At 46.9% G+C, this 27,522-nt stretch overlaps 2 protein-coding genes across 6 annotated transcripts in view; both read right to left on the bottom strand.

The window, feature by feature from the left end:
* Positions 1–20,594, bottom strand: part of Radil (Rap associating with DIL domain) — a 61,089-nt gene extending 40,495 nt beyond the window's left edge. For 3 of the 5 annotated variants that reach the window (XM_023713506.1, XM_023713508.1, XM_023713507.1), the window contains exons 1-2: positions 20,546–20,571; positions 16,035–16,631 (exon numbers count right to left, since the gene is read on the bottom strand). In XM_023713506.1, coding sequence (XP_023569274.1) covers positions 16,035–16,569 — 535 coding nt within the window. In that variant the 5' untranslated portion in view covers positions 16,570–16,631; positions 20,546–20,571. Of the gene's footprint in view, positions 1–16,034; positions 16,634–20,030; positions 20,041–20,545 lie in introns of all 5 variants that reach the window. The other 2 variants (XM_023713509.1, XM_023713510.1) reach the window with 1 other exon arrangement.
* On the bottom strand, positions 2,232–5,541 carry Papolb (poly(A) polymerase beta). Its single transcript, XM_012514368.2, is given in 2 exon segments — positions 2,232–3,683; positions 3,685–5,541. Coding segments are annotated over 2 exon segments (1,869 nt in total). The 5' UTR covers positions 5,509–5,541; the 3' UTR covers positions 2,232–3,638.
* Positions 20,595–27,522: the final 6,928 nt, after the last annotated feature.

The following is a 27,522-nucleotide window of genomic DNA, read 5'->3' as shown; positions in this document are numbered from 1 at the left end:
CAAGCCTGCACCACCATGCCTGGTTTTGGTGGCTGGCTCAGCACGCAGTACCAGACATTGAACCCGGGTCCTTGCACTTGCCAGGCAAGCCCTTAGACCCCTGAGCTTGCCTAGTTTGACTTTTCTTTTGCCATCCTTAATGTATTCTGGACAGTGATCATTTGAGAATTATATGCATTTTCCAATTGTCAGGTGGCAGGCTTTATTATCAGTGTCCACCAGATCACTGACAGTGAACAATGTATATGTGTGGGGGGGTGTTGGATGACAAATTCAATCAAACCATCTAATTCACTGTCTGCTTTCACTCTACAAGAGTTAAGCTGACAGACAGACCATATGGCCTCACAAAGCTGAAAATATTTAGTACCTGACTCTTTACAGAAACAATTCAGACCAGTAGGTTAGACTGTTTTCAAAAATGCCACCCAATCCCAAATGGTGGCACACATCTATAATATCAGCACTTGGGAGGCTGCCAGCTTGGACTCTACAGTGAGTTTAAGGCCACTCCAAACTACATAATGGGACCCTGTCTTAAAAAAAACAAAAAACAAAAAACACAAAAGTGGTTGCCCTTCTACTTCTTGTCTGCTTAGTATCAATTAAAGAGCTGTTTTTAAATTTTCTATAAGGGCCAGGGAGATAGCTCAGTGGAAAAAGTGCTTGTCTGGCAAGAGCAAGGTCCTGAATTTGACCCCTGATACCACTAAATAAATAAATTTACTATGATAATGATACATTTGACAATATCTGTCAATGTCTGCTAAACTTCATGTCAAAGCTAATTTATCAGGTTCACAGAAGTTACAAATAATCTAATTTTCCTGGTGAATTATTTATCATTAATTGGTTTTTTGTCCTCAGAATTCCATTTATTGTGAAATGTTTAATATTGGCAACGTGCCAGCCTCTTTTTCTTAGCTTATTCTCCTCATTTTCATGACTTACATTTTGAATGTGTTCCTTTTTTTTTTTTTTTTTTTTGGTGGAACCAGGACTGAACTCATTGAATGTGTTTCTTAAAACAGCAGCCAGGGAGATAACTCAGTAGAATAAGTGCTTGCCTGGCAAGTACAAGGGCCTGAGTTCAATTCCCAGTTCCGCCAAAACAAAATTTTGTCCAAAAATTTGTCCACCAATTATAGCAACATAGGAATCTGGTTTTGTTTCTACCACATTAGTATTTTCTTCCACCTCCCCCCACCTTGTTGTTGTTGTTACTGTTTTCTCTTTCCTGCTTTTACATTGTTTTACTTCCACTTTTAGAAGGAGTATTTTTTACCTCCACTTTTAAATCTTTATGGATTTAAAATTTTAATTCTTTCCATATTAGGGAAAATGTTAATTTTAAACTTAAAGCTAAAGAATTCATCAGCGTCTCTACTTTCCTCTGGAACAATGTGATAACATCTAAATTCTTATTATTAGATTTAAGCATTACTGTCCAGCATTTTAATTTCATTTTATTTATTTGCCATTTATTTTTATTGTGCTTGTAATGGAGAAATACATTATCTGTTTTCAAAATAGTGCTTGAAAATACAAGGAGTACAGATATTACATAACAAAGCAAACTCCAGTCATGAGACATGACATACATCACATGAAAAAATAATCTGATAGGCAATAATAACTAGAATTAAAAAGTCCCAAGTTTCCAGCTTGGTAAAACAAGTACAGTTACATTAAACAGTTAAACAAATTTTTCCAATGTATAAACAAATTGGCAAAACTAAATTTGTGCCTGGGAAGTTCAACCAAACACAGAGCTACTGAAAATACAAAGGCTGTGCACATTTCACCTGATTCTTGTGGTGGAAGGGTTAGGTGACTGCACAGGGCAAAAGTCTGAGAAACATAAACAGTATACACTAGCATCAGAACATCTCAATTACTGCATAGCTTAAAAGAAAAAAAAGACTATACTTCAACTTTGGAAAATTAATCTAGGAAAGGGGAAAGTAATTGCTGCTTAATATGAAAAAATGCAGATATGGTATAAAGGCACACGGTTGGGAGTGTGCAGAGACAGAGCCAGGTTACCTGGGGAGGCTGTTCAGCTGCTGTGTCCATTGTAGGACTGTTTCACCTGTCTACATCTGTTGTCCCTCATGGTTTCTAAACGTGGAGGTTCTGCTGCTCTACTATGAGGGATTTTTTTAAAGTATTCTTAATTGATGATAGAATAAAACAAAACCATAAAAAGCCAATTAGATGCCAAGCTTATTAAAAATTTTTACATGACTCAGATAAAATTAATGAATTCTGCTAAGGCATTAAAAATTGGTTTAAAATCTGTGCAGAAAATGGTTTGCCCACATTTAAAATTGGAAATCAGCTTTCTTATAAAGCAGATATCCTGTGGAATTTGTAAAACTTTCCACCTTTAGTGATCAAATGGCCATCATAGAACAGCAATATATTTTACAGTCATTACATTTAATGAAGTTTTACTAAAATGTTAGCCATAAAATCCAAATTTGTTTTGTGCTATGTGGGCACAAGACTGCTGATTTCACATCATGGTTTAGAAAATACTAGTACCCTGGATTTTTTTAACAAAACAACAAACAAGCATACCTTGCAACACATAGCAAACAGAAGAGGGTAAAGGCAAAAAGCTCTTTGCTTTCGGATGAAATGATTGAAGACAAGACTCTGGAGCTTTGTAAGCTCAAAGACAACACTGGGTTGCTGATTATACACTGTCTAAAGTAATCCTATAGGCAAAACCCATGTGTTATTTCTTGATCATGTCCTATCAAAACTAAAGACAGAAATTACTGTTTTGATGTCAAATATATATCCGAAGGGTTGACATTACATTTTAAAGCATTGCAGCTATCTCAGCAGGACTGAGCTAAAGTTACTTTTGTGCTTTCTCTGAAGTATATTACACCACTGTCCAACAGTCTCTAAGTTTAAGATTAATAGTGAAGAAACCACTTCAGGAAAAAAAATTTTAAAAAACTAAAATTCACCAAGTTAAAATCCAAAATTAGTTCTAGTTCTTAACTTTAAAAATGCATAAAGTACATCATTAGTATAAGGAATTCTGATACTAGTTTGTATTGCAAATTGTCCCAACAATTCATCAAACATGAATTTAGTACAGAAGTTAGTCATGGCTATAAATATAGCTAGAGTTTTCCCCCCCTAACGAGTAATAGTCCATTGAAGTAGTTAATGTGAATGTTGCTGACACATTAATAATTTGAGGCATTAATAAAAGTACTTATAGCTTAATATGCTAATCTGGACTTCTGGCCAAGATTTGGCCATAAAAGATGTTACCAAAGTGAACATAAATCTACTCTGAGTCTTATCTAGTCTGATACCCTCACATTCCTTCTGTATCATCTAAAAACAGGCTGAGTTGGCAGAAACTGTTTGTGGGCCCTTGGGGTTGTTTCTATCCACTCAATGTTTCAGTGAATTCCTGGTAGCAGGAACAGAATCTGCAGTGAGAGCTGTGATCCTGGATCTATCTGTGCTGGATGTTTCCCGGGAAGCCAGCAAATAAGTTGCTGTCTACACAGTTTCTGAGCTGTGCTTATCTGTCTGGTTTTTCCCTTTTGGCTTTGGTTTTCTTGGCATTTGCTTCTTTATAAGATGAGATGTCCTCTAAACTCCTACTATGGGATTAGATATGTTTGTTGCTGCATTTCCTGAAGGTCTAGGAGGGTGGTTTACCAGATGTGTTGAAGGAACAACTCTGGTGACTGTGGGCTTTGGTGGTGGAGAAATTGTAGGCTGTGAGGGAGTTTGAGGAATGCTTTCACTCAGTGCAACCCCTGAGCTTTCACTGGGATTCATCTGCTGCAGAGAAACTTCAGGAGCCTGCATATTGGTCACAGATGCTGCCACTACAGCCAAAGCAGGGCTATGTCTGTCCTGAGTGCCAGGAGGTGAAGGCACTAAGATGTTTTCACTGTCTACAGACAAGCAGAGGCTGCTGTCATCCACGGCTGTCAACCTTACATCTTCTGCTGAGTGTGTTTCCTTTTTCTGAAGAACATGATCAGGAAGTAGTTGATGAAGTTCCTTTTTTCTTAAATGCATTGCAGCAATTTTCATATCCACCTCAAACATCTTACTATGTATTGCTTGCCTATAAACTGTATCTGTGAAAGACTGAATATCATAGGTGAGATCAAGATTGAGAATTTCGGAGTTTTCTGGCTTTTTTAACACTAACCCAATCACCCACATTGTGCTAAACTCTTCCTTGTCAGGATTTTCTTTGGGTGCTGGAAATGACTGGGGATTCACATGTGCCAGGGTAATAAATTCATTTTTCTCCAAGCTCCCAACCAAGATGCGGATCTTTGATTCCACCAAGCCTACCCATTCTAGATGTTGTTTTTCTGTTGGTGCACTTGCCAGAAGTACAATATAATGCTTGTACTTTTTAAAGAAGCTTGGAGCCTCAAACAGTTTGGACCACTCTGCTTTATTCAGCAAAATTTCATGTGTGATAGCAAGTCCTTGCTTAAACTCCTCAATCATGACCATCCTGGTTGAAACAGACACATTGTATGTGGAGTTCTGCTGTGGATATGCAGGTGTAATTATAGGCATAAGATGGTATCGATCACTGGGATTTACCCGTGGGTCCCACACTGGCAAATTAAGAGTCCGTTCTTCAGGCTCTTTCAATAACACTGGGTTTGGCCACTCCCATTCAGAAAACACCAAGAAAAATTTACGTACAAGAGTCGATGCTACTGCATTTGGATAAAGCTGGCAAGTTCTTGCTACTAGCATAGCCCAGGAAACACCACCGAGGAAACCTAATATATTGGAATAGATATTGTGGCATTTGGCCCACAATTTGATGGCTCTCAGAGTTAACCTGAAGTTGTCGATGTTTGGTACTAGATGTAAAATTTCATCAGTTACCCGGCAACCGTTAAGGCTTCTTATACATCTAATATCTAAGTTTTTAAGCAAACTGTCATCTCTTAGGTCCAAATCTTCTGGAATATTCTGCAATGCTAACCTTGCAAACAAAATATCAATTTCTATCCCAGCAAAACACAGTTTGATAACTGGTACAAATGCCTCCTCAACTGCCCTTAAATCTTTGACTTCTTCCTGTAGTTTCAATTTCTCATAGAATGAGGTGAAAAAGTCGCTTCGATCAACATGTCTCGGGGCAACACACAGCGCATCTATATCGGCACCTTTTGTGTGGACTCCTAGTCTGTAAGAGCCGAACGTGAAAAGTTTTCCCCCAACATTTTCAATGACAGCTTGAGGAAGGTTTTTGCTTTGGCTAATTTCTCTTATCCATTCCTTCACCAGATTGTTCAACTTTTCCAAAATTAATGTCCTGCGCTGCAGCTCCTCTTCCTCCTCGAACACCCCGAAAGGCTGCAGGGTCTCGATGAGCCTCTGGGTGAGCTCGCGGTCAGCGTCCCTGGGGGCGGCCAGGCTGATGGCCGCGGAGAGGCCGAGGCGCTCCTGCGGCAAGGCTCCCGGGGTGGCCGCCGCCAAAGGCATCCTCCCTAGCGCGGGCGGACCCGGGCAGCCGCCGCCCGGCTCATGCCCGGTGGGCGGGAGGGCCGGGCTCCCGCGGCCCAGCGCTGCGTGCGGACGCCTCAAGCGCTGGCCAGCCTGCCACTGGGGGCCAACATGGCGCCGGCCGCTGGCGGCGTCCAGAACGGACTGCGCACGCGCGCGCATGCGTCCGGCCTCGCGAAGGCGGGGAGGCGACAGGAGGCGCTTCGGCCTAAAGCCTGCGCTCAGTGCACCTTGCAGAGGCCACCGCGGCCCACCCGCGCCCGGAGAAAACGGACGCGCGGGCCCTGCGCACGTCGGCGCCCGTGTCCTCCCCCGTCGACGCAGAACACACGCGTCCCAGAACCCGCCACTGCGCAGCCCGTGCGCCGCTCTCTGCGTCCTGGAAGGGCCGCGCTTTTCACGCTCTGGCCTCCAGACCCCCACGCTGCTCGGCACACCCACGTCCCTTCCCAGAGACACAGCAGACCTCCCCACACCTGTGCTGCCATCTCCCAGCACCCTCTGCGCTGTATACATTCTGCTGTTGAAGAATCATTGAAGAGTTGATTTACGTAACATTCTTATTAGTGGAACCATTACTATTTTTTTTCCAGTATATTAGGGATGGGTCTACAAGGTGCTCAGGGTCTCACTACTAGATCAGACTCGTAGTGATACGCCTGTTTACGGCCTCCCAAGTGCTGGGATTACAGGCGCACACCACCATGCCCTGTCTCAATTGCTGTCTCAGTGCACCCCGGGGCGGGGCTGGTGGGGCAGGCCCGGGGGATTGAACCTCTAGCCCCTGCACCTGCGCTTTAATCCGCTGAGCTATTTGGCCAGCCCACCATTACTTTTTCTTTAAAAATATTTTTTAAATTATTCATTTATTTAATACAGGGTCTCTCTACACAGCCCGGACTCAGAGTGAACCTCTTGTTTGAGCCTCCCCAGCGCTGGGATTACAGGCGTGCGCCACCACGCCCAGTTTCAGGGCTGGCACGGCACAGCGTGCCCTGGATTCTGGGGCCAGAGCCGCTTGGGTACCAGGGATCAAACTCGGGTCTGTGTGCTTGCCAGGCAAACAATAAACTTTTTTTTTTTTTATGACATTTTGTTCTATATTTTCTTTAAATATATTAAACATACCTATTTAATGTTCTATAACCAATGTTTCTCATTCCTAATGTTCTTGAAAATTTAGTTGTATGGTTTGTTGTCTTCCATCGACACCTGAAGGTGGCAAGACTTCTTGTGTCTTGTAATTTTGGATCTTGAGCTCATTTCCGGTCAAGTTTGGGATACATGTCTAGAAGATGTGGCCTGCCAAAGAGGGTCTAGAGGGTCCTGCTTTTTATGTCCTCCAGATGCCCTTGTGCTCTATCAAATGGAACTGTAATGTAATTCTCATTCCAGGGGATTATCCAAATAATGGTGGTACAATTTCAAACCCCCAAAAATGTGAGGAAAAAAATAAAACTGGTTTTCAATTCTAAGGAAGAGTCAAGCCCAAGTCAAGAAAGAGAACTCATCCTTTGCCCAGTAATAGATTCTTTTTATCTTTTCCCTCCAATTTGAATTTTAGAGGATTCTAACCGTATAGAGAGAGGCTTCTCGGTCCTAACTCTCTTTTAAAGTCCCAGGAGCTTTCTCTCTCTTTGGGGGCAGCTCTTCAGCATAAGTCTCTTACTGCCAAGACTTGACAAATACCTCCAGCACAATGACAGGTTCAGAATATGATACAGTTCTGTGGCTTTAAGATGCTTCCTCAGGGCTGGCGAGATAGCTCAGTTGACTAAGTGCATGCTTAGGCAATCCCAGGGGCCAGGGATTGATCCCTGGCACCACAATCCACACCTGCCCCACCCACCGGGCTTGCTGAGCCGGAGGTGGAGTCCAGGCATGGTGTCGCATGCCTGTAACCCCAGCGCTAGAGGCTGAACACAGGAGGATCACCACGAGTCCAGCTGCGTAGTGAGACCCTGCAACCCCCCAAAAAAAGATACTTCCTTTTTTCATCCCTAGAAATTGTATTTGTTTTGAGCAATCACCTATGCTTAAAAGATGCACTTCCTGTTTATTCAAAGATTTTCCAGGATACTTAACCTTACATATTAGCAGAAATTTAAAACCTACATTTCACCCATTTCAGTTCAGTTTACATGTGCAACATTCAAATAAACAAACAAACAAACTCCTGATATTAGAAAGTACCTTGGTGACCTCCATGTTGCCCAATCCAGTCAACCCAATGATCTGCATCTTTTCTGACCTATAGAAGCCCCATGCTGGCCCCTGTGACAGCACACTTGGTGTTGTCTTTACATCTCCGGCCACTCCTCAGTCTTTTGCAGTTTCCCCCTCTAAATGTTGCAGACCCTCCAGTTTCCACACTAAGCCCTCACTACTTCACAATGCACATACATTCATTACCAAGGTCATCTATCAGTTTTCATGTCCTTACATGTCACCTACTCAAAGTGTTCATAATCAGGCTCCTTTCTGAGCATCAGATCTATACTGTCTGACTACCATGCTTCCCCCTCCACTGAGATGTCTCAGCTTCACATAATTTAAAGAAAACTATTTTCCCCATAACTTACTTTTGTCTCAGTAGTCTCCATTTCAGGAAATGGCATCTCCACTTACTCAGAACCCTGGAAGTCCTGCTTGATGTCTCCCTCTTCCTCATCCTCCACATCCAGTTCGTTCACAATTCATGTGGTTTCTACCTTCAAAACACTTTTGGAATCCTTGACTTGTTTCCCCATAACAGTAGTCAGGGCCACCAGCAACCCTGCATAGAGTTCTATGATCACTTAAACAGCTGTTACTGACTTTCTCAACACATTCTGCACCTCGGAGCCAGACTAGTTTTTTTTTTTTTAAACTCCTTCAATGGTCTCCTATTACATTTAGTCTAAAATCAAAATAGCTCCCAGCACCACAAAAATAAATAAACAGTAAGCCAGATGTCATAATATACACCCGCCATCACAACACTCTGGAAGGCTGAGGCAGAAGAATCACCAACTTCAAGCCTAGGCAACTTGGGAGGCCTTGTTTCAAAATAAAAAATTAAAAATGGGCTGGTCATGTAGTTTAGTGAAAGCCCTGGGTTCGATTCCCAAGACCACCAAAAAAAAAAAAAAAAGAAAGAAATAAAAAAGAAAGAAAGAAAAAAAGAAAAAGAAAAAGAAAAAGAAAAAGAAAGCAACCTAAAGTACCTAACAGCCCAGGGTGATCTTCCTGACTGCCGGGTCTCACCTGCCTCCGTCCTGCTAGTCTCCAGCTACAATGGCCTTCTTTCTTCGCCCTGAACCTGTTTCATTCTCTCCCATCCCCAGGTCTCTGCACAATCCTGTTCCCTCAGCCAGAATGCTCTCCCATCCCAACAACTGTACCCCGCTGTCAATCTCTGACACTGGTTTAAAGTTCATCTGCTCAGACAGAGCCTCCTCACCTTACTCTAAATTAGCATCTATGCTTTTCATAGTACATAAAACAATTTGTAATTATGTTTTGAGTTATATCCTTGTCTTTATTGCTTGCTAGATTCTTAGACCGAAGATTATATGATTATTTTGTTAGCAGATTTTGTATAGTTTTGTGGGGAGCAAAGGGAGGTCTGAGGATTAGATCCAAGACCTCAAAAATGCTAGGCAGGCACTCTACTGTTCAACTACATCCCCAGGGGGGCCTGCCTGTTAGCTCAGTTGTTTAAGCACCTGCTATGCAAATGCAGTCACAGGTGCAGGATACTGGGGTTTGATCCCCAGCTCCTCATGCCTTACTAGACCTGCCCTTAAGGCATCCTGAGCCAGCCAAAAATAAAATCCTTCCAACTACATCCCCAGAAGCTGGGATTACTATAATGTGACACCTGTCTCAGTTACTCTTCTCTAATTGTGTGGACAAATAAATACCTCATACCCAAAATGAAAGAAGGAAAGTTTTTTTAATTTATTTATTTTTCCCTGTATTTTAAGAAAGGGTCTACAGGGTGTTCAGTGTCTCACTACTAAATCAGCCTTGTAGTTATTCTCCTGTTTACCGCCTCCCAAGTACTGGGATTTCAGGCAAGTGCCACCACCCCCAGTCTCAATTGCCCTCTGTGCCCTGGGGGTGGGGCTGGCATGGCAAGCCTGGGGATTGAACTGCTTGCAGGCACTTTAATCCGCTGAGCTATTTGGCTGGCCCTACAAAGGAAAGGTTTATTTAGCTCACAGGTACTGGAGGTTTCAGTCCACACTCAGCTGGATCCAAGGTAGAGAGGCACATGGCAGAGGCTAGCAGTTCAAGACAGCAGAACAGCAAAAATGGCAAAAGAAAGAGGAAGTCTGTCTCCCTTAAATTGCATTGAGGCTATCACCCCAGGCTGGGGAAGGAACACACACCCATACTTCCAGCAGTACTAAGACCCATAATCCCAGTGGATCATGAGTTAGTCTCAAACCTAAAAGTCCCTGCCCCATGACTGCATGAGGCTTTGTGGGGACAACTAGATACAAACCATAACAACAACACACCTAGCCATCAGCTGTTCTCTACTCCTACCTAGCACCTAGTCAAGTACCTATCACAAAGTGGCCATTCAATGAATATTTGCCAGCAAATGAAAGAGAACTTTCTCATTTAAGTCACTAGGAAATCATTATCTGGAAGACCCCTTCTCCAGTTCTGATTAGGCCTTGCCTTTAACCTCATAAACCTCTTTAGAGAAATGAACTTTAAAAATAGTATATTATGGGCCAGGGAGATCACTCAGTGGAATAAGTGCTTCCCTGGCAAGCGCAAGGGCCTGAGTTCAATCACTGGTTCCACCAAAAAAAAAAAAAAAAAAGTACATTATGTGCCAGAATGCATTAGCTATCTCTCCAGCCTTCACGACTACTTTTTTTTTTCTTTCACTAGGCGAGCCTTCCTTGGTTGAAAGCTGCCAGGATCAAGATGGAGTCACTTGGGTCAACTCCTAACAAAAATAAAATAATGGTGAGCCATTATGGAGGAGAGGATCTCGTGCAGGTGCACCTGGCAACAAGAACCACAGGCAACTGGAGAGCCACAGCCCTGTACCAAAGCCATGGCCACCTTCCCACAAACACCGTATAAGGCTTCTGCCCAGCAACTGCCCATCCAACTCTGGCCTGGTGTCTTCCTTGTTACTGCCCTCCCCAGCCAACAATGACATAGGCAACTTTTGAACCCTCATTTCGCCTTTAACACTTTTTCTCTGTTTCCTTTAATGCACATGTACACTGTTTACTATAGCACAAGTATTCCCATTGTAATGCTCATTCCAATTAAATTCATCACCTCTGAAGATGCTCTGTCTATTGGTTACTTAGGTCAGGACCTGAGATGTCCACCTCGGCTACATCTTTGCCAATCTGCCTTTTGTCTTCTGTCTTTCAAACATCTTACACAAGTGGTGACATCCTTGTGTTTCAGGTGTCAACACAAAACATCTCCAACAGTGGCTCCTTACAGCACATGGCTGGACATCTCTCTGCTGGTCCCAAGCTGTCATGGGGTAAGGTGGGCCTTTCTGACATGGTGCTTCTGAGATGAAACTGAAGGGAAGGACGTTTTTAAAATCTACACAGTGAATCAAAGGATGACACTGGCTATGAGCAACATCCTATTTGACTTAATTTTCTCTAATTAGAAATGCCTCCTGAGAAAGTCTTTAAATTCAATTACTTTTTGTTTGAGTCTGGTGAAAAAAAAATTTGGGTTGTTTTGTTTTTAACAAAACCACATAAAATGAATATTTTTCACCACGACCCTATCATTGGCAATACGCTGCAAAAGACAAGAAGAAGGGCATTCCAGGTCACCCCTTCATGCCAAGACAGGAGTGGCTTAAGAGTCAGATCCATTGCAAAGACAACAGTTCCAAAAGAAAGTGACACAGGGAGGCTGGAGAGCCTGAGGACACAAGAGGGACACAAAGACAGCAGTGGCTTCCCATGGGCCTGATCTTAGCTGTCCCCAGGGGAATGTGTGCCACTGCCAGTCAAAAGATGACAAGGTGGCACAACATAGCATGCAGCAGAAACACAGGTCTGTCCCCATCTGCCACCTCAAACCCAGTAGCACAGAGACTCGGCCTCTACAGAGACAGTGCACCCCATGGAACCCCAGAAGCTGAGACCACAGAGCAGATTCAACTCCGTTGGATGGGCTGTTCTTTTCAGTCATGAGCCTTGCAGTGTATCAGACTCTTAAACAACTGCCACAACATCCTGAGCCTTTGTTTAGCCTCAAATTTCAGGTACCTTAAAAGTTCTGTATACTTACTGTATGCGTGCGTGTGTGTGTGTGTGTGTGTGTGTGTGTGTGTGTTGGGGTGGAGGAACAGGGTACTGAACCCAGGGTTTTGTACTGAGCTATATTCCCAGCCCTTTTTCAAGTCATAATTTTTTTTTGGCAGAACCAGGGATTGAACTCAGACCCTTTTGCTTGCCAAGGAAGCACTTATTCCACTGAGCCATCTCCCCAGTCCCAGCCCTTTTTAATTCTTTTCTTTCCATTGCGACAGGGTTTTGATAAATTGCTAAGTTGTCCAGGCTTTGCTCCAACTTGTGATCTTCCCACCTCAGCCTCCCAAAATGCTGTGACACTGGCTGTGAGCAACATGGTGTGTGTCACCATACCCTGCATTACACTTGCCTTTTTACAAAGAAGATAGCCAAAGCAAACTGACCCTTCCTCAGAAGGTACCAGGGTGGAGCCTCTGAAGGCCACAAGATGCCCATCAATACAGTTGCAATCTGTACTATCCTCTCTCTGAGTGTGAGGTCTGCGAGGCCCCAATCCCCCAGAAAGACACGTAGGAGAGACCAGTGAGGCTGCAGGGCCATCAGGGCAGGTCTGACGGCCGCAGGTGCACACAGGTGCTGGGTATGGGGCGCCAACTGCATTCATCTGGGCTGAGTCCAGTGGGCAGTCCTCCCCAGTGGATGTGGCAATGTCCTGGACACATGAGGAAGCTATATCTGGAGCTCAGACGTCTGGGGACCAGACACTGCTCCAAGGTGCAGGGTGTCTCTCACAGCTGGGGTGTCCAGTACAAACCATCAGTGAGATGGGGAGCAGCCAGTTCAAAAAATCTCTCTCACTCACCTCAGGGAGGGGAGGAAGTTGACAGGCCTCCCGGAGCCCAGCACACTGCTCGGGAGCAATACACACTCCCTCTCTCACCTGTTCCTAGCCCCTGACAAAAACCACATGGCCCTGCTGTCACCCTCCCCACAGTGAGAGTGACTGTCGTTTTTTTATCTCAGTGACAGGAACCAGGTCTCTCCACATGGAATGGGCCTTAAATCCCAGCCACAAGGAAACTACTGAGGGCTACTTTCCAGCCAGCACCGCTTCCCTGTCACCTCCCTTCAGCACAGTGTGGAAAGCAGGGAATCTAGCAGCATGGGAAGGGCCATGTTCACAGAAAACTAAACACAAAAGTGCAGGACAATGGTGCAGAGACACAGTTGAACAGTTCCTGAGACACTGGGTGGCTGTCATCAGTTGGGTCCACTGGAGCTGGCCACTCAGCAGCCACCAGCCCTCTCCCCCTTCCTGTACCAGCCTCAGCTTTCTAAGGTGGGAACCAGGCAGTATCAGTATAAGGCCTGCTGAGATAGGAAAGAGAACTGGACAAGAAGCCTCTGGGTTATGGTACCCCAGAGCATGAAGCCAGGGGTATGTATGTGTGTTTATGTGTACACACACATAAATGCGCACACACACGATGTACATGTGAGTACTCACAGGTCTCCCACCTTTGCCAAAGAGATGTGACCATTCCCTCACTGGGGGAATGGGAGCCTCAGGCCATCCCTCAGAGAAGATAAAGGGGAAGTTGCACCAGGCCTTTTGTGGTCCTCCCTGGCCTGCCCTACAGATGTCCAATGTCAGCCCAATTTCCATCTTCCTGAAAAACAGAGCATCCACTTGCTGTGAAAATTCACTTCACAGCAGCAAGTGCCACCACCAAGCACCAACAGCATGTAGGCCTGCACTAGGGCTCCCTCAGGACAAGTGGGCATGCAATATCCTTGCAGTCAAAGAGGCTGAGAACAGGGCCAGACACAACGGAGCAGTGTAGCAGGGATAGGGAGTGACCCCCACCTTCTACTTAAGGCTCATGGTTACCATGCAGCCACGGTGGGCAGCCCCTGTCCCCTCCTTCAGGGCCAGGTACTCTCTGTCCTATGCTGTTCCCCTAGACACCTGATAGCGAGGTGACACTGAGCCTCAGGGAGGCCCTCAGGAGGCACAAAACCAGCCACAGTGGCTCCCTCCTCTGTATCCTGAATTCCCAGAGAGCATGGGAAGGGGTTGAGAGAATGCGTGGAGTGGCCACCTCCATGCCACTGAGGGCTTCACTGGGCTCTTTCCCAGGGAACAGCTGAGTACATCACTATGTGCATGCATGTTTGTGTACACCACTATGTGCACGCATGTTTGTGTACACATGCACCAGGTATTCTGGTGTCTTCACTGTAGGGATTGCCAGGCATAGGTCAGAGCCCTGGGGTATGGCTCTAAGTCAGGCCCACCCCTGTTGTCAAGGGCAGAACTCGTCCCTGGTGTTTGTGGATCTCCTATGCTCTGGCCACACTGAGTCTGCTTTTCTATTCCTGGCCCTCCAGGGCCCCTTTCTGCCCAAAGCAGAGGACTGGAAGTTGCAACCATGCACTGAGCTTATAAGCACTAGGTGCCCAGGCAACACCCAGAAACGGCCAGCCAGAGAGGATGTCCTGGGGCCTGGGCCTGGACCTGCTGGGCAGGTAATGCAACCTGCTGTCACCCAACAAATAGGTCATACAGACTGGCCAGCTCAATGGGCTCTTTATTGGGAGGGCTTGAAAAGCCATCAGGGTTAAGAGGTTGCAGCTGTGGCACTTCCTTTGGCCTTCACTTGTGTAAAAAGAGCAGCTTTAGGGCGATGAGCAGAGCAAACTTCAGCATCCTGCAACCTGCACTGGCCCCTGCTGTTCCCCACAGGCTAGTAGCCACTGTGCGAACAGTCCGGGCTTTCCAAGTCTGCCTCACCCAGGTGACACAGCACACTGACCTCACAATAGGCGCTGCTGGTCCCTACAGTGGCCTGATCCAGCCTGCTCTTTGCTGCCCACTTAGGGGAGGAAGAAAAGCCGAGCAAGAGAATGACTGAAATGCTACCTCCTTTATCAAGGGTCCTTTGTCTCCATGTAGCACTGCAGGGCCTCCACCTCCCACCTCTTCCCCACACCAGGTCTTTTGGAATGAGATATCAAGGGACAAAAGTCCTCTGGATCACTTCAAGGCAGGATGAGGACAAAAATGGAGCCCTGTAAACAGTGGCCTGTAGAGCAAAAGGGGACTCTGCTGCAGACAAGCAGAGAAGCGCTTATCTGCCAAGACTCAGCACCCTTAGTCACTGCTTGCAATTCTGAATGATGCCAATGACAGAAGAGTCCCACCACAAGGACCTTGCCCCTCGCCCAACTCACTGAGCACCCCAGCAGCATCAAGTACATGCAGCTTTACTAAACCTTCATGGCTCTGCAGTGTCACCCTGTGCTCCAGACCAGGACCCAGACTGGTCAGGCTGGGTCCCACAGCTACCCCACATCCCTGTCTCACACGCCATACCCCAGGTAAAAAGGCTCTTGAGGAAGCAGAGCTGGACAAAGTAAGTGGTCACAACCCCTTGAGGAGGTGCCCAGAATGTTAGCAAGGGCCAGAGCAAGGGCTCTCTATCTGAAATACCACAAAACTGAGTGCTAAGTCTCAGTGAGCTGCAAGGTGTCCTTCTGTGGACAATGGGTCAGGGCCACAGCTTATGTAAGACAGTAAAGTAAAATAAGCCTGATCTAAAACATGCTTATGATCTTTTGGTATTTGAAAAAGTTATTTTTCTGGCATCTATTAGTCACTTTTCATCAACTAAATTATCACCAAGACTCAAGCACTGGGCCAAGGCCACTGGGTCCTCAGGTCCAAGGGTAAGCAAGCAAAGCCCCTACTTCTGGCTCTCTCGGACAGTATGCCTACAGGCTGGGACTCAACCAAGAAAGGCCTCTGACTGCCTCAGCTCCACAGACCCCTGCAAATCACCTGCACAATCTGCACAGCCCCACTGCTACAGACCCTACAACCTGGCAATACCAGGAGGGTATGAGGCTCTGACTGCCCTGTCCCCTGGGATTCTAACCAGGTCTGAAGAGTTCTGTGAGGCATATGTGACAATGCAGGCAATGTATAACAAAGGCTAGACAATGACCCAATCAAACAGATGGGTGGACTGGGCCTAAAACACTGCCAAAGCCATTGGGAGCTACCACAGGGCACCACCAGTCTGACAAACTACTGTGTTCAAGCCACTGAAAGCAAAGTAGTGGACAAATAAGCTTTCTCAGGTTCACAGCAGACTCCACTCACCTCTTCCCAAGAAAATGTCTACCCATTTACTCCTCTACTCCCTGTTCTCTGCTCCTGTCCACCTCCCTGCCCTTGCCCCATGGCCTCTCCCTTACCTGCCGTGATGGTATCCACATCTTTGGCAGCCAGCTCTTCTACATCTGACCTCTTTCTCAGTTCAAACCTCCTGGACAAACCTTCTCGGGGTTTCCACAGCTCCTGAATCAAGAGGGGCTTCTCATTGTCCCCAAACACCCGAAAGCACTGGGCCTGCCACCGCTGTCCAGGGTCCCCAGCCTGACCCACGACATCACACAGCACGTACTGGCCAGCACATTTGGGGTCCAGGGCATAGCGCTCCAGGGCTTCCTTCACCAGCTCCCGGGCGCTGGACATGCCAGTGGCCAGGACACTCTTGTAGTGGGTGCCTGTGCACACATTGTCCCCAAACACCTTCAGGACTCCAGGAGCTGAAAGCTGGGTGGACAGTTCTGCAGGGTCATCACTGGCACCCAGGCTGCATGGGGTAGAGTCCAGGTCCCGGTACTTGTGGCTCAGTGTCCGGGACAGCATGTTGGACAGCAGCTGGCCCTGTCGCTTCAGCTTGCTCTTGGTGGGTGGAGACATGACAAAGTGAGTCCCATAAAACATGGTGGGCAGTTCTTCAGAGATGAGGGCCGAGGATGTCAGCCAAAGTGTGGGGAGAGTGGGATCTGGAGGACAGAATAAAATGGGTTAGCACTAAGAGTGGAGAGGTAAGACTCATCCAACAGGTGGGACAGCCACAGATGGGCTCGTGTCGGAGCCCAGCACACAGAGCACCTCAAGTGGGAGCACATAAGCTGAGGACTGGGCTGTAGACTGCTGGGACGGCTGACATGCCTTCAGAGCAGGCTACTACTTGGAAACATGACTAGGTCCCCTCGTCCCAGGCTGCAGTTCTGGGAAGTGCTGGCCACAGTGCACAGGGAACTGAGGCTGACAGCAGAGTACAGATAGGTACTGCAGAATCACAGCAGAGATTGTCCCAGCAGGCCCACCATCTGGTACCATGACAGCCAGGAAAAAGGGGCAAACAAGTAGGGCCCCAGTTTGGCTCTCTGTGAGTACAAAACCATAACAAATAAGTAGGGAGTAGGGCATGATATACACCCATAATTCCAGCACTTAGGAGGCTGAGGCAGAAGGATTGCTGTGAGTTTGAGACCAACCTGGGTTACACAGTGAGTTCAAGACCAGACTGAACTACATAGTGAGACCTAACACACACACACACACACACACACACACACACACACACGGGTGCACATGCACATGGAGAGCTTGGGAAGTGGCAAACTGCAGCCAGCAACCCCAAGAAAGTGCTGCTCCTTCATAACCTGGCAGAAGAGGCTGCTAACAGTGTGAAGGAGACACCTCCCTGGGACCCAGTTCAGGGTGTCCTTGTAGCTGCTGAGGACTGGGGGAGGCATGTCTGGAATGTGTGCATTCCACCCACCACATCTAGCCCTGGAGATATGGACTCACTAGGAGAGGGAAATGGCCCTGTGAAGCTTTAATGTGTTGCAGAATCCTAATCCCAGTTCTCTAAGCACTCGACAGGGTTTATAGGTGGAGATTATCTGTGGGTCTCCCTCATGCGCCCGAGGAGGTCAGGTCAGCTGAGAGCAGGGCCAGGTTCCTGAGGTTGTGCTGCAAGGTTAGGCACAGGGAGAAGCTGTGCACACATTTCTGGGTGACTTATGCCTTCTGTATTCATATTCCTCCACAAAGACTGATAAATGAGTCAAAAGAAGAACCTATATTATAGAAAGCTCTGTGAAGAGTGCCTGAGACCCACTGAAGGCAGCAAGGGCACCTGCCACTGTGACTCTAGTCAGCCAACTGTACTGCAATCAATTTATACCCCAACCTCAGCTCATTCACAGTTCTATGGGTGCTGGAAACTGCTAGGAGGAAGGCTGGTGGCTGTGTAGGGATCCTCAGTGTACCCAGGAATGTGACTGCCCAGACCCCCACAGGTGATACCATGATATGGGTATCTTCTTACTGCCCACTGCTTCCTGTCCCTGAGCTCTCACTGCCACCAAGCCACTCATGAATGAAGCAAACCAGCAGGCCACCATGCTGTTCCCAGTTACAAGCCTGTCACTGCCAAGCATTCCGTGAGGACTCCCAGCTCCTTTAAAACTTCACACATAGAAGCCTGGGTTCCTGACACTAACACCTGTCCCACTAGATGGCAGGTCATCCATCTGTCCCTACAACCTACTGCTTAGGATATATCACTGCAAAGCCTTTCATCCTGTACTAGCTTTCTGCAAACTTAAATCTGCATTCAAACGGTGGCTGTCCCAGAGGTTCCAGCTACTGGTCACAAAAGGCACTCGCAAGTTCAACAAGTTTTGCAGTTTCTCCTCCCTGGAGGAACATATGAGAAGTCTCCTTGTCAAATCCCAAGAAGCCCAGAGCTGCTGGTGGCTCCACATTATGGATCCCTCACTTAAGTAACAATAAAAGCATTTTCAGAAAACATTTACATCACAGACTGCCAGCTTTGCATCTGCACATACTGGCAGCTTCAAATCTGTCCCTAAAGGGAACCTGAGATCAGAGACCAATGCCTCACAAGTCAACCCTCTAGACCATCCCTGAGGGCTGCACAACCCTGCCTCTAGAGAAACCCTTACTCAGAAGCCAGCACACGCTCTTAAGGGAACCTGACCTCCAAAGACAACGGGCCTAACTGGTCTCCCTCAAGTCCAAGGGACCTCTCCCTGGACAGAGGTTCCCCAAGGTCCAGAGCCTAGTCCAAAGTGGGGGACAACACAGAAAGCCTCTGTCTCGAGAGATGGAGTCTGAAGGTAAATGGAAACACAATGTCAAAAGCTGCAGAAAACATTCCTTAGGTGGAAGGAAAGCCACAAAGTCACATGGAGAAGCGATGAGCACCTTGTATCGTCTGATGTAGGTTCGGTAAGGTTTGATACTCTCACAGTTCTGCTTTAATAAGAAACAAGTGGAAAATTACAAATACGTAACCACCAGGTCCCCTCCCAAGTGAGGGGCTGTGGTATTTGAACTTTAGTAGCACCCCTCCCTCCTTTCTAGCTGCCCCTGGTGCCAGATTCTGAAGCAGAGTCAGGAAAACCATGCAAAGCAAGGAGACCATGTAAGTGGAAAGCAGTGACTCATTCCTTCCCAACTCCTTCACCCCTATGAACTCCCAACCTTATCTACTTTGGGATTTTCAGGAAGTCTTCTTCCTCAATGGTCATCCTCCCTATGGCCATAGATGCCTGTGACCAGCGCCACCTGCAGTTGGATTACCTTCTTCCTTAAATGCAGAATGCAGCATACAGCCTGTTTGTCCAAACAGGTTTGGTTCTTAAAAGGCAAGAAGTGGGAGAAAAGAAAAAAAAAAAAAAAAAAAACTACGGAACAGAACACATCCTGGGTAACCAGAGTAATCAGATCTGTTGGTGTTTTGTTTTGTTTTGTTTTTTTTTCTGGGAAGTGTGACCTGCCTTTTCCTTTTCTGTTCAATTTTCATTCTGTCACACAAACACTTTGGGGAACCCTCCAGGCCAAACAGCCAGGGAGCAGGGCACTTGCTGTAGCAAATGTTAGTCCCCATGTTTGAAGAAAAACAAGCTCAAGTCACAGCTCCGGGGCAGGGAGTGGTCAGTGCATGCTGACATGGGTGGAGGGACACTGCTCCGTTCCAACAGGACAATGTGGAACCCATTATCATTCCAGCAGCAGGGAAAGCGGATTAGCAGACCACGTACACTGTGCTTTATGCCCCTCTTCCCTAAATCCTAACTTTGCAGCTCCAGCCAGAACCTAGCATTGCATGCAAACATAATTCAGTCAGGTGTCATCCTGCCAGATTGGTTTCTGGAAAAGGGACAGACTCCCAGCGGGGTTGAAGGCTGGCTCCCCTCTGGAATGCACCAGAGGTGGCACCTGTAATCAAATTCTTTTTGGCAATTCAGATTAATCAAACACTTGACAGGAGACAGGGGCTGGGCAGGCAGTTCTGCAGCCCGCCAAGGCCCCACCCACTGGCTCCCCTGGGACAGGAGCCGGTCCGCCTTACGGCTAGAGCTCCAGCGCAGCATCTGTCTCCCGAGACGCAGTCTCTGTCGGGGGGCTGGAAGTGGGACAGAAATAGCTGGGAAACAATGCCTGTCACGGGCGCACAAGTGGAGAACGTGCTGCGGGGCGGGCGGGTGGTGGGAAAGCGCGGGACGTCGCGCGCCAGGAGGCCCCTTCAAGACCCAGCCAGGGAAACTGAAGTCCAGGAGTCCCTGGAGCAAGGGGCGGACCCAGGATCGAGCCTGGGAAGTCCTGCGGGCCTGTCCGCTCCGGATCTTAGGCCTTCAGGGGCTGCCCCTAGGGCCCAAGAGCACGCCGGTTTCCATGGCAACCGAACAAGCCGGCCCCCCCCCGCCTTCCCCGTGTGCACCACGGGGGAAACGCCCCGCGCGGCCCCGCGGCCTCGCGCGCGCGCTCCACCGCCCCCTGGCCGCAGCCTCCGAGACCCGGGACCCCGAAGCCGCCAAGCAGCCCCGCCCGGGCAACTCTCGCATCCGCCGCCCCTCCTCACGCGTCCCACACTCACCTCCAGCGCAGCCAGCCGTAGCTGCCGCCTTCCCGCGCGGCTCCCACGCCCGCCGTTAGCCGATGCCCGAGATCAGCGCGCGCCGCGGCGCCTCCTGCCGGCCGCGCAACGGCAGGGGCGGGGCCTCGACGGGGAGGGGCTTCAGGGGGAGGGGTCTCGTGGAAGGCGTGGCTAGGAGGGGCACTTGGATGCCCAATAGGCAAAAATGGCGCTCCGAGGGGGTGGGGCCTAGGTGGAGGGGCGAGGCTGGTTCCAAATCCAGGCCGCACGTGTCAGCTCAAGGCTCTGAGGTAGCGTGGCCTGTGTTTCCGGTTTTCATCTTTTGGTAGCCCAGAGAGTGGAAGATATAGGTGACTGCATGATTGTGCACCACGATATGAGCATCTAAGTCATCGAAAGGGAACAAGGATAGAGAGTTCTGTCCCTCACCCAGGGGCTAGAGCTTCGAAAAACAAATCACATGGTCGCATGTCGGTTCTAAACCCGGCAAAACAGGGCCAAGTTGGCTCTGGAATTTTGGACTAACTGCCCTCCCTTGTAACTTGTTTTCTTTTTTAAAAAATAATAATAATACACACACACAAAAAGAAACTAAAGTCTTGTAATCCTAGCACTTTGGGAACCTAAGACAAGAGGATCACAAGTTCAAGTCCCACTGGGCAAGAAACCTAGTGACATCCTGCCTCAAAATAGAAAAGAGTGCTGGGAATGAACTCAGTAAGGAGGCCCTGGGTTCACTCCTCAGTACCGAAAACATAAAAAACAAACAACTCCTTAACAGCTGGGCTGAAGTTTACTTGCTTTGTACAGGCAGGGGCTTTCAGACCTGGAGTATCACATGGCCTCTAATTCCAAAATCAGAATTCAAGCCTGAGTTGCATACTTCATTCACAGCTATTGGGAGTGTAATATTTTATAGTGATGTTCAAAGGGGGAAAAGAGGGATCGACCTGTGTGTACTGCCTACACTATGCTGGGCCTTTTGCCAGGGCCTTCAGTGCTTACATCAATACTATGAAGCACATGTTACTCTTGACTCAGATGAGAAAATGGGCTCAGAGAAGTCAGATTGTTGACAACTGAGCCAAGGTTTGGCTTATGTAAAATAATACTGCCATGAATCCTTACAGGAGTCTCATGAATGCCCACCTCCCTGCTGAACAATAAATGCAAAGATTGATTTTTTAAAAAGTGTTTAAATAAATATTTGCTACAGTAAAAGACATATTGCCACAAGTTCTTCTCCAAGTCCTTTCATTCGCTTCAAACACACTTACCATTCTTACCCCTTCCTGCAGCAGTTCTGAAAGTGTTCTTTCAGTCAAACCTACAGTGAATGCTGGTGCCAAGTGCCACCCAACAGAAAGGCAGGCTTGTAAACACATGACAGTGATCCCTCATGCAAGTTATTCACCAAATCTGGCTCTGTGTGACTTCTGGATCTTCCCCAAGCTCGAAATGATCAGTGTACAGCAAAGTTTAGAACTGATTCAGGACACTAAGGCAATGGCGACAGTGCAAAACACTCAGAAAAAAGGGTGTCCAGAGCTGCCTCAGAAAGTGGCAAGAATGCCACAATAAATATGTATTCAAAGTGATGGGGAGAGTTTTGAGGGGCATTGGTGCCAATGTGTTTTTATTGTGATGATTTTTAAATTCAAACACACATCATACATTTTGGTTACATCTCATCTTTCAATTCTGCTTCACATGAACAATGATAATAAAATAAACAATTATCAGAGCCAGTAGGAGAGCCTAGATTTTCCTCCTGAGGTCTCCTTCCCCATGACCAGGCAGGCCCATCTCTCAGGCTCCCTGAAGCCCTCTTTGGCAGAAGTTGACAGACTATAGCCAGAAGGACAGATCTGGGTTGCTATCTGTTTTTGTAAATGAAATTCTATTGGCACATAGTTTCACTGTTTTATTTCCACATTGTCCAACTTTTTTCATGCAACAGAGAGAGACTCTGCAACCCAAAGGCCTAAAACATTATCATTTGGCCTTTTGCTAAAGTTTGGGGTGAAGAGCTCTGCCCAGGTAGAGGTCTTTTTGCAAGACCCCAAGAAGTGTAAGAGCCCAAGTTTAATCCAGTGTCCAACTTTGTTAGTGTGGAACCAAAGCCAGGAGCAGTCCATGGTCTTATGCAAATTCACCAAACATAGTTAATAGCAGATTGCTTCTCTCCTGTGCAAGTCCATTCAAAAAGATGTGCTCCGTGTCAGTGAGGATGTGGAGAAACCACAACCGTCTCAAACTATTGTGGGGATGTCTGGAAAACTGGCAGAACATAGAGTCCCCATAGGAGCTAGCAATTCCACTCCTAGGGTAAGTCCCAAGAGAAATGAAGACATAGTCGCACACAAAAAGCTTGTCCAGGAACATTCATGCAGCACTACTCACCATAGCCAAGAAGTGGAAATAACCCACTTATCCATCAGTGTCAAAGGGATGCACAAAAATGTGACGTGAGTACAATGGGATACAATTTGGCCACAAAAACTAATCAAGTACTGATACACATGGTGACACAGATGGATCCTGAAAATGCGCAGCGCCAAGAGAGCCAGACACAAAAGGACACATGTTGGGTGATTTCTTTCATTTAGCGATTTAGGATAGGCACATGTAGAGAAGCAAAACAGTTAAGCAGTTTTGGCGGGGCTGCACTGAAGAGGCGGGATGAAGGAGTGATGTCTGAGGAGTTCAGAGTTTCTTTGGGGGTTAATAAAAATGTTCTCAAATTATCTGTGATAGCTAAACAATTCTATAAATACACTAAAACCCTTGAATTGTGTACTAGTAAGTAATGTACAGTATAGAGTATGCAAATTAATCTCAACAAAGATTTATTTTTTTTTTTTTTGAGACAGGGCTTCACTATGTAGTTCAGACTGCCACTTAAACTCACTAGGTAGCCCAAGGTGGCCTTGGACTCACAGCAGCCCTCCTGCTTCAGCCTCCCAAGTGCTGGCATTACAGGTCCATGCCACCAAGCCCAGCCTAAGACATGTTTTTTTGAAAAAAGAAATGTAATCTCTAAACCAAAGAAAACATAAAAAAAAAGAAATGTAATCTCATAAAAAAGCATGTGACTTAATGATTATCTTTATTACTTTGAGTCATTCCACAATGTATATCTATTTCAAAATATTGTTTACATGATAAGTATAACATTTATTTTTATAAAATTTTTATAATTTTATATAATTTTATTTTATTTCAATTTAAATTAAAATAAACACAAATTATTATTAATCAATTAAAATAAAATGCACCGACAAATAGGTAAAAGTACTAACAGTGGCTACTTCCGGGTGGTGGAGTTTATAGCAGACAGCTGCTGTCAAGGACAGCTGCACCAATGGGTAACCCACCCGACACCCGACAGTCTTCTTACCCTGTTGTGTGGGCTCCCCTGCCTTGGTTGTGGGGAAGGTGGGCCTACTTTCCCTCCCCTTGGGCATAGAAGAAACTGTTTAGCTGCTTTCCCCACAGAAGACAGTAGAAATGATGACAGTGACTTCCAAGTTTGGGTCATAAAGGTACAGTGTCTCCTGCCTGGCTCACTCTTTGTCTTGAGACCTCAGCCTTGGCCCAGCCCCCATGTTGCAGGGAAGCCCAGGCCCCAAGGGGAAGTCTCCTATGGGTCTATATGGAGGGTGCCTTTTTATTCTGTTAAAATAGTCTTTTTTGACATCTGGGGCTATAGAAACCTAGAAGGACTCCAGCCTCTGCCTGGGAGCTAGCCAACTCCTGGACAGAGTAATGCTGGGTCTGTGCTATGAAACACAAGAAGTACCTGCCTCTCCACTGTTTCAATGTGACTTTTGTCAACGGTTGTCATACCCCCCCTTTTGGTCCCCTGAGGATGGACAGGGACCATGCCTGTGTCCTTCCACTACCCATAACGTGACTTGGCAGCTGCTCTCCTGGCTGTCCAGATAGGACATACAGTTGTCCTCCTCCCCAGGGAAGGATCTGGGTCCATTATTAACATCCCTAACCCCAAGAAGGCATGATGAACACAGCCAGACCTGGAGAGTTGTCCCTGGTTTAAGCCTGGCTATTTTCCCAGAGACATTGCAGTTATTAAGAAATAATATTAATTTCTGAGAACTGCTACCATGATAGCTGCAAGTTACCTGTACCCCACCTAGAAAGTGTTTGCCTTGAACTCAGGGCTTGAATCTGAACCAAGCAGCAGATTTGAACTGGGGCCAGTCAGTAAGCTTGAATCAGGAGGCTTGAACTCACATCAATTTAGGCCTAATGGCAAGCTCCAAGTTTGGACCCATCACAAGCTTGAATTTGGACCAATCACAGGTTCAAATTAGGATCAATCACAGGCCTGCTGCTGCTATATAAGCAGTACTCTGCCTGCTCCTCTGGTTGGTGTAGGTCCAGAGGGCCTCCCTGGTGAGCCGCAGCACAGGCTGTGTCCAAATAAAGCCTCCCTGGAGTGATCCTGTAAATCCATTCATGATTTATCTCTGGAATGGTGTGGGCTCTACCTGTATCCTGTGTAGTGTGAGCAAAGAAGTTGGTTGGTTTTTTTTAAAGAGCTATAAACACTAGGGAGCTCTATTCCTGAAGAGCTCTGGAGACTAGTGATGGAGCCCAGCACTGACCAACAGCAGTCAGCATCGGAAGAGACCAAGAACTGGCGGTGTTAGCCAGTGGTGCTCAGCCCTGACAGTGGCATTGTTAGGGCACACTTCAGAATAGCAGGCTTGTAGGCATATTATAGCAAGTTAGACATCACTTCCTAGCCTGTGACTATGCACATGGTGCCTGTCGTGGAGCTAACCTTGACCGTCTAGGCCCAAATGTTCCCCCTTAACAATGCACGGGTCAAACTGACTGTGTCCTGCTTGTGTTTTAAAAATATGCGGTGATTCCAACTTGCTTCAAGGGCTTCAATGCCAGGCTGGCATGTTTGCAGGAAGACTGGCGCAGTCAAGGACATTTTCAACTCTACCTACTCTTCCCAGACCCCCTCCTTCCCAGAATTGTACAAACCTGCTTGATAATATATGACATAATTCTTGTATTCCATGTAACCAATCACATAATAACTTGCTATCCACTTTGTACTTCCCACTCACAAACATTTAAACTGAACTCGAACCTAACTCTGGGCTGGTGATTTGAACCTCTGGGTTCCCCTGCCCACTGCTATAATAAAAGCTGCCTTCTAACTCCTCAGTACAAAGTCTCCCATCTGTTTTGATATTGGTATTTTGATTTTCTGCTACAGCAGCAGGGCCCACAGCTATAACTCTATGGCCTTAGGGCCATTTACTCTCAAAGCCTGGAGCTGCTAGCCACTGTGCTTGATGAGCTAGTGACTAGGACACCTTCATGCCACACACATCCTCTCACAGGCTTTCACACTCCAGGTCAGCATCCTATACCTGCCTACCTTGCCTCACTTGTGCCTCCCAACAAGAAGCACCAAGGGCTCCTGCCCATGGCTCCCTTCACTCCCTGTCTCCTGGCTGACCCTTGGGCTTCTCCATGTGGGCCTCCATGTATGGCATCCTGTGCCTCCCTCCTGGGATCTTTGAGTAACAAGCTATGTTTTCAGTACAGCTGCCTCCTAACTTAAAATCTTCATGTTAAAACAAAGTGTCCTGCTAACTTCCCCAACAGGGCTATATCCGCTGCCCCATGCAGGTGTGACGGCTCCAATCTCCACTCCCACCACTAACTGAGCCACGGAAGCCATGTAGGACACTGATGATTTTTGTTATTTCAAGCCACTATATTTTAGGATACTTCGTTACACAGCAATAGACAGCTAATACAGAGTGTTTTAACATACCGTAGATTTTTCTAAATATCCTAAATTTTCTAAAATGAGCAGAGATTGCTTAATAAAAAGAATTAGGGAGTGTTATTTTTTTAAAAGATAATTAAAAATCAAGAATGAGGCAACTTGAAATTTGCTTTATTGAAGCTCTTTTGATCCCGCTGGAAACCATACTATTCACTGGGAGAGTTCTTTTTCTTCTTCTTGATATAAATGCTTATCAAACACTGTGCTCATACAAAATAGCAACTTCACAAACAGAAAGGGTCCCACACCGGCAGGACATTTAAAAAGTCATGTGCCAATGCCATCCTCAAACATCAACTTCATGGGGCTGCAAAAGAGAGGAAGGAAGGCAGGCCTTCCCGCTCTCCCTTCCCAAAGAAAAGCCTTAAAAAGCAGCCGGGGGTGGCCCCTGCCCACAGTGGAAGCCCTTGGTGGGGAGCCTGGATGTAAACAGGGCTTCTGATCAGGAAGAGGAAGGCAGGAATTTGTGCCTGCCTAAGGACAGGGTAACCCTTCCAAAATTGGGTCTCCTTTTTCCAAAATGGGCTCTCTCTCTCTCTCTCTCCCACTTGCCCTCCTGACACTGTCTGAGCCATGAGGCACACTCACTGGCAGGCTGCCCACCTGAGGTCTCCGTGATCACCCAACCCCAGCCACACGGCATGGGCCAGTGCCAGGATAAGAGACCCCAAGACTTCGTGCCGTGCTCCTCTCAGCAGAGTCAGGGCTCTGGCCAACCAGAGTCTTGGGAGTCCTTATTTTCTTTTCTCTCTACCTGTCCCCAGATAGCCATGGCGTACACAGAGTGACACAACACTGACCCTGGACGTTCACATCAAATAAGCACCAAGCACCCATGACCAACAACCACGACTCTCCAGGCATATGCCACCAAGAGAAGTCTCTAGAATTTGGTCATAAAAATCAGTGCAGAGGGTTGCAGACAGCAACTTGAAAATATGATACAGGATAAGGTGAAGTAGGATGGGACATCAAGATTAGATTAAAACTAGGCAGTCTGAAGCTGTGTCTCCTGCATTCCATGCCGAACCTCAAAGCCCCCAGCACCTTACTCCTGGGCTCAGCTTCCGGCCTCTGGAGCGGTGAGACAGACATTCCAGTGGATGATAAACCACCCGCTTGATGGCACTGTTGT

The sequence above is a fragment of the Octodon degus genome, unplaced genomic scaffold (assembly GCF_000260255.1).
Source record: "Octodon degus isolate 3935 unplaced genomic scaffold, OctDeg1.0 scaffold00031, whole genome shotgun sequence".
Lineage (NCBI taxonomy): Eukaryota > Metazoa > Chordata > Mammalia > Rodentia > Octodontidae > Octodon > Octodon degus.
This window is presented reverse-complemented; position numbering and strand designations above follow the sequence as displayed.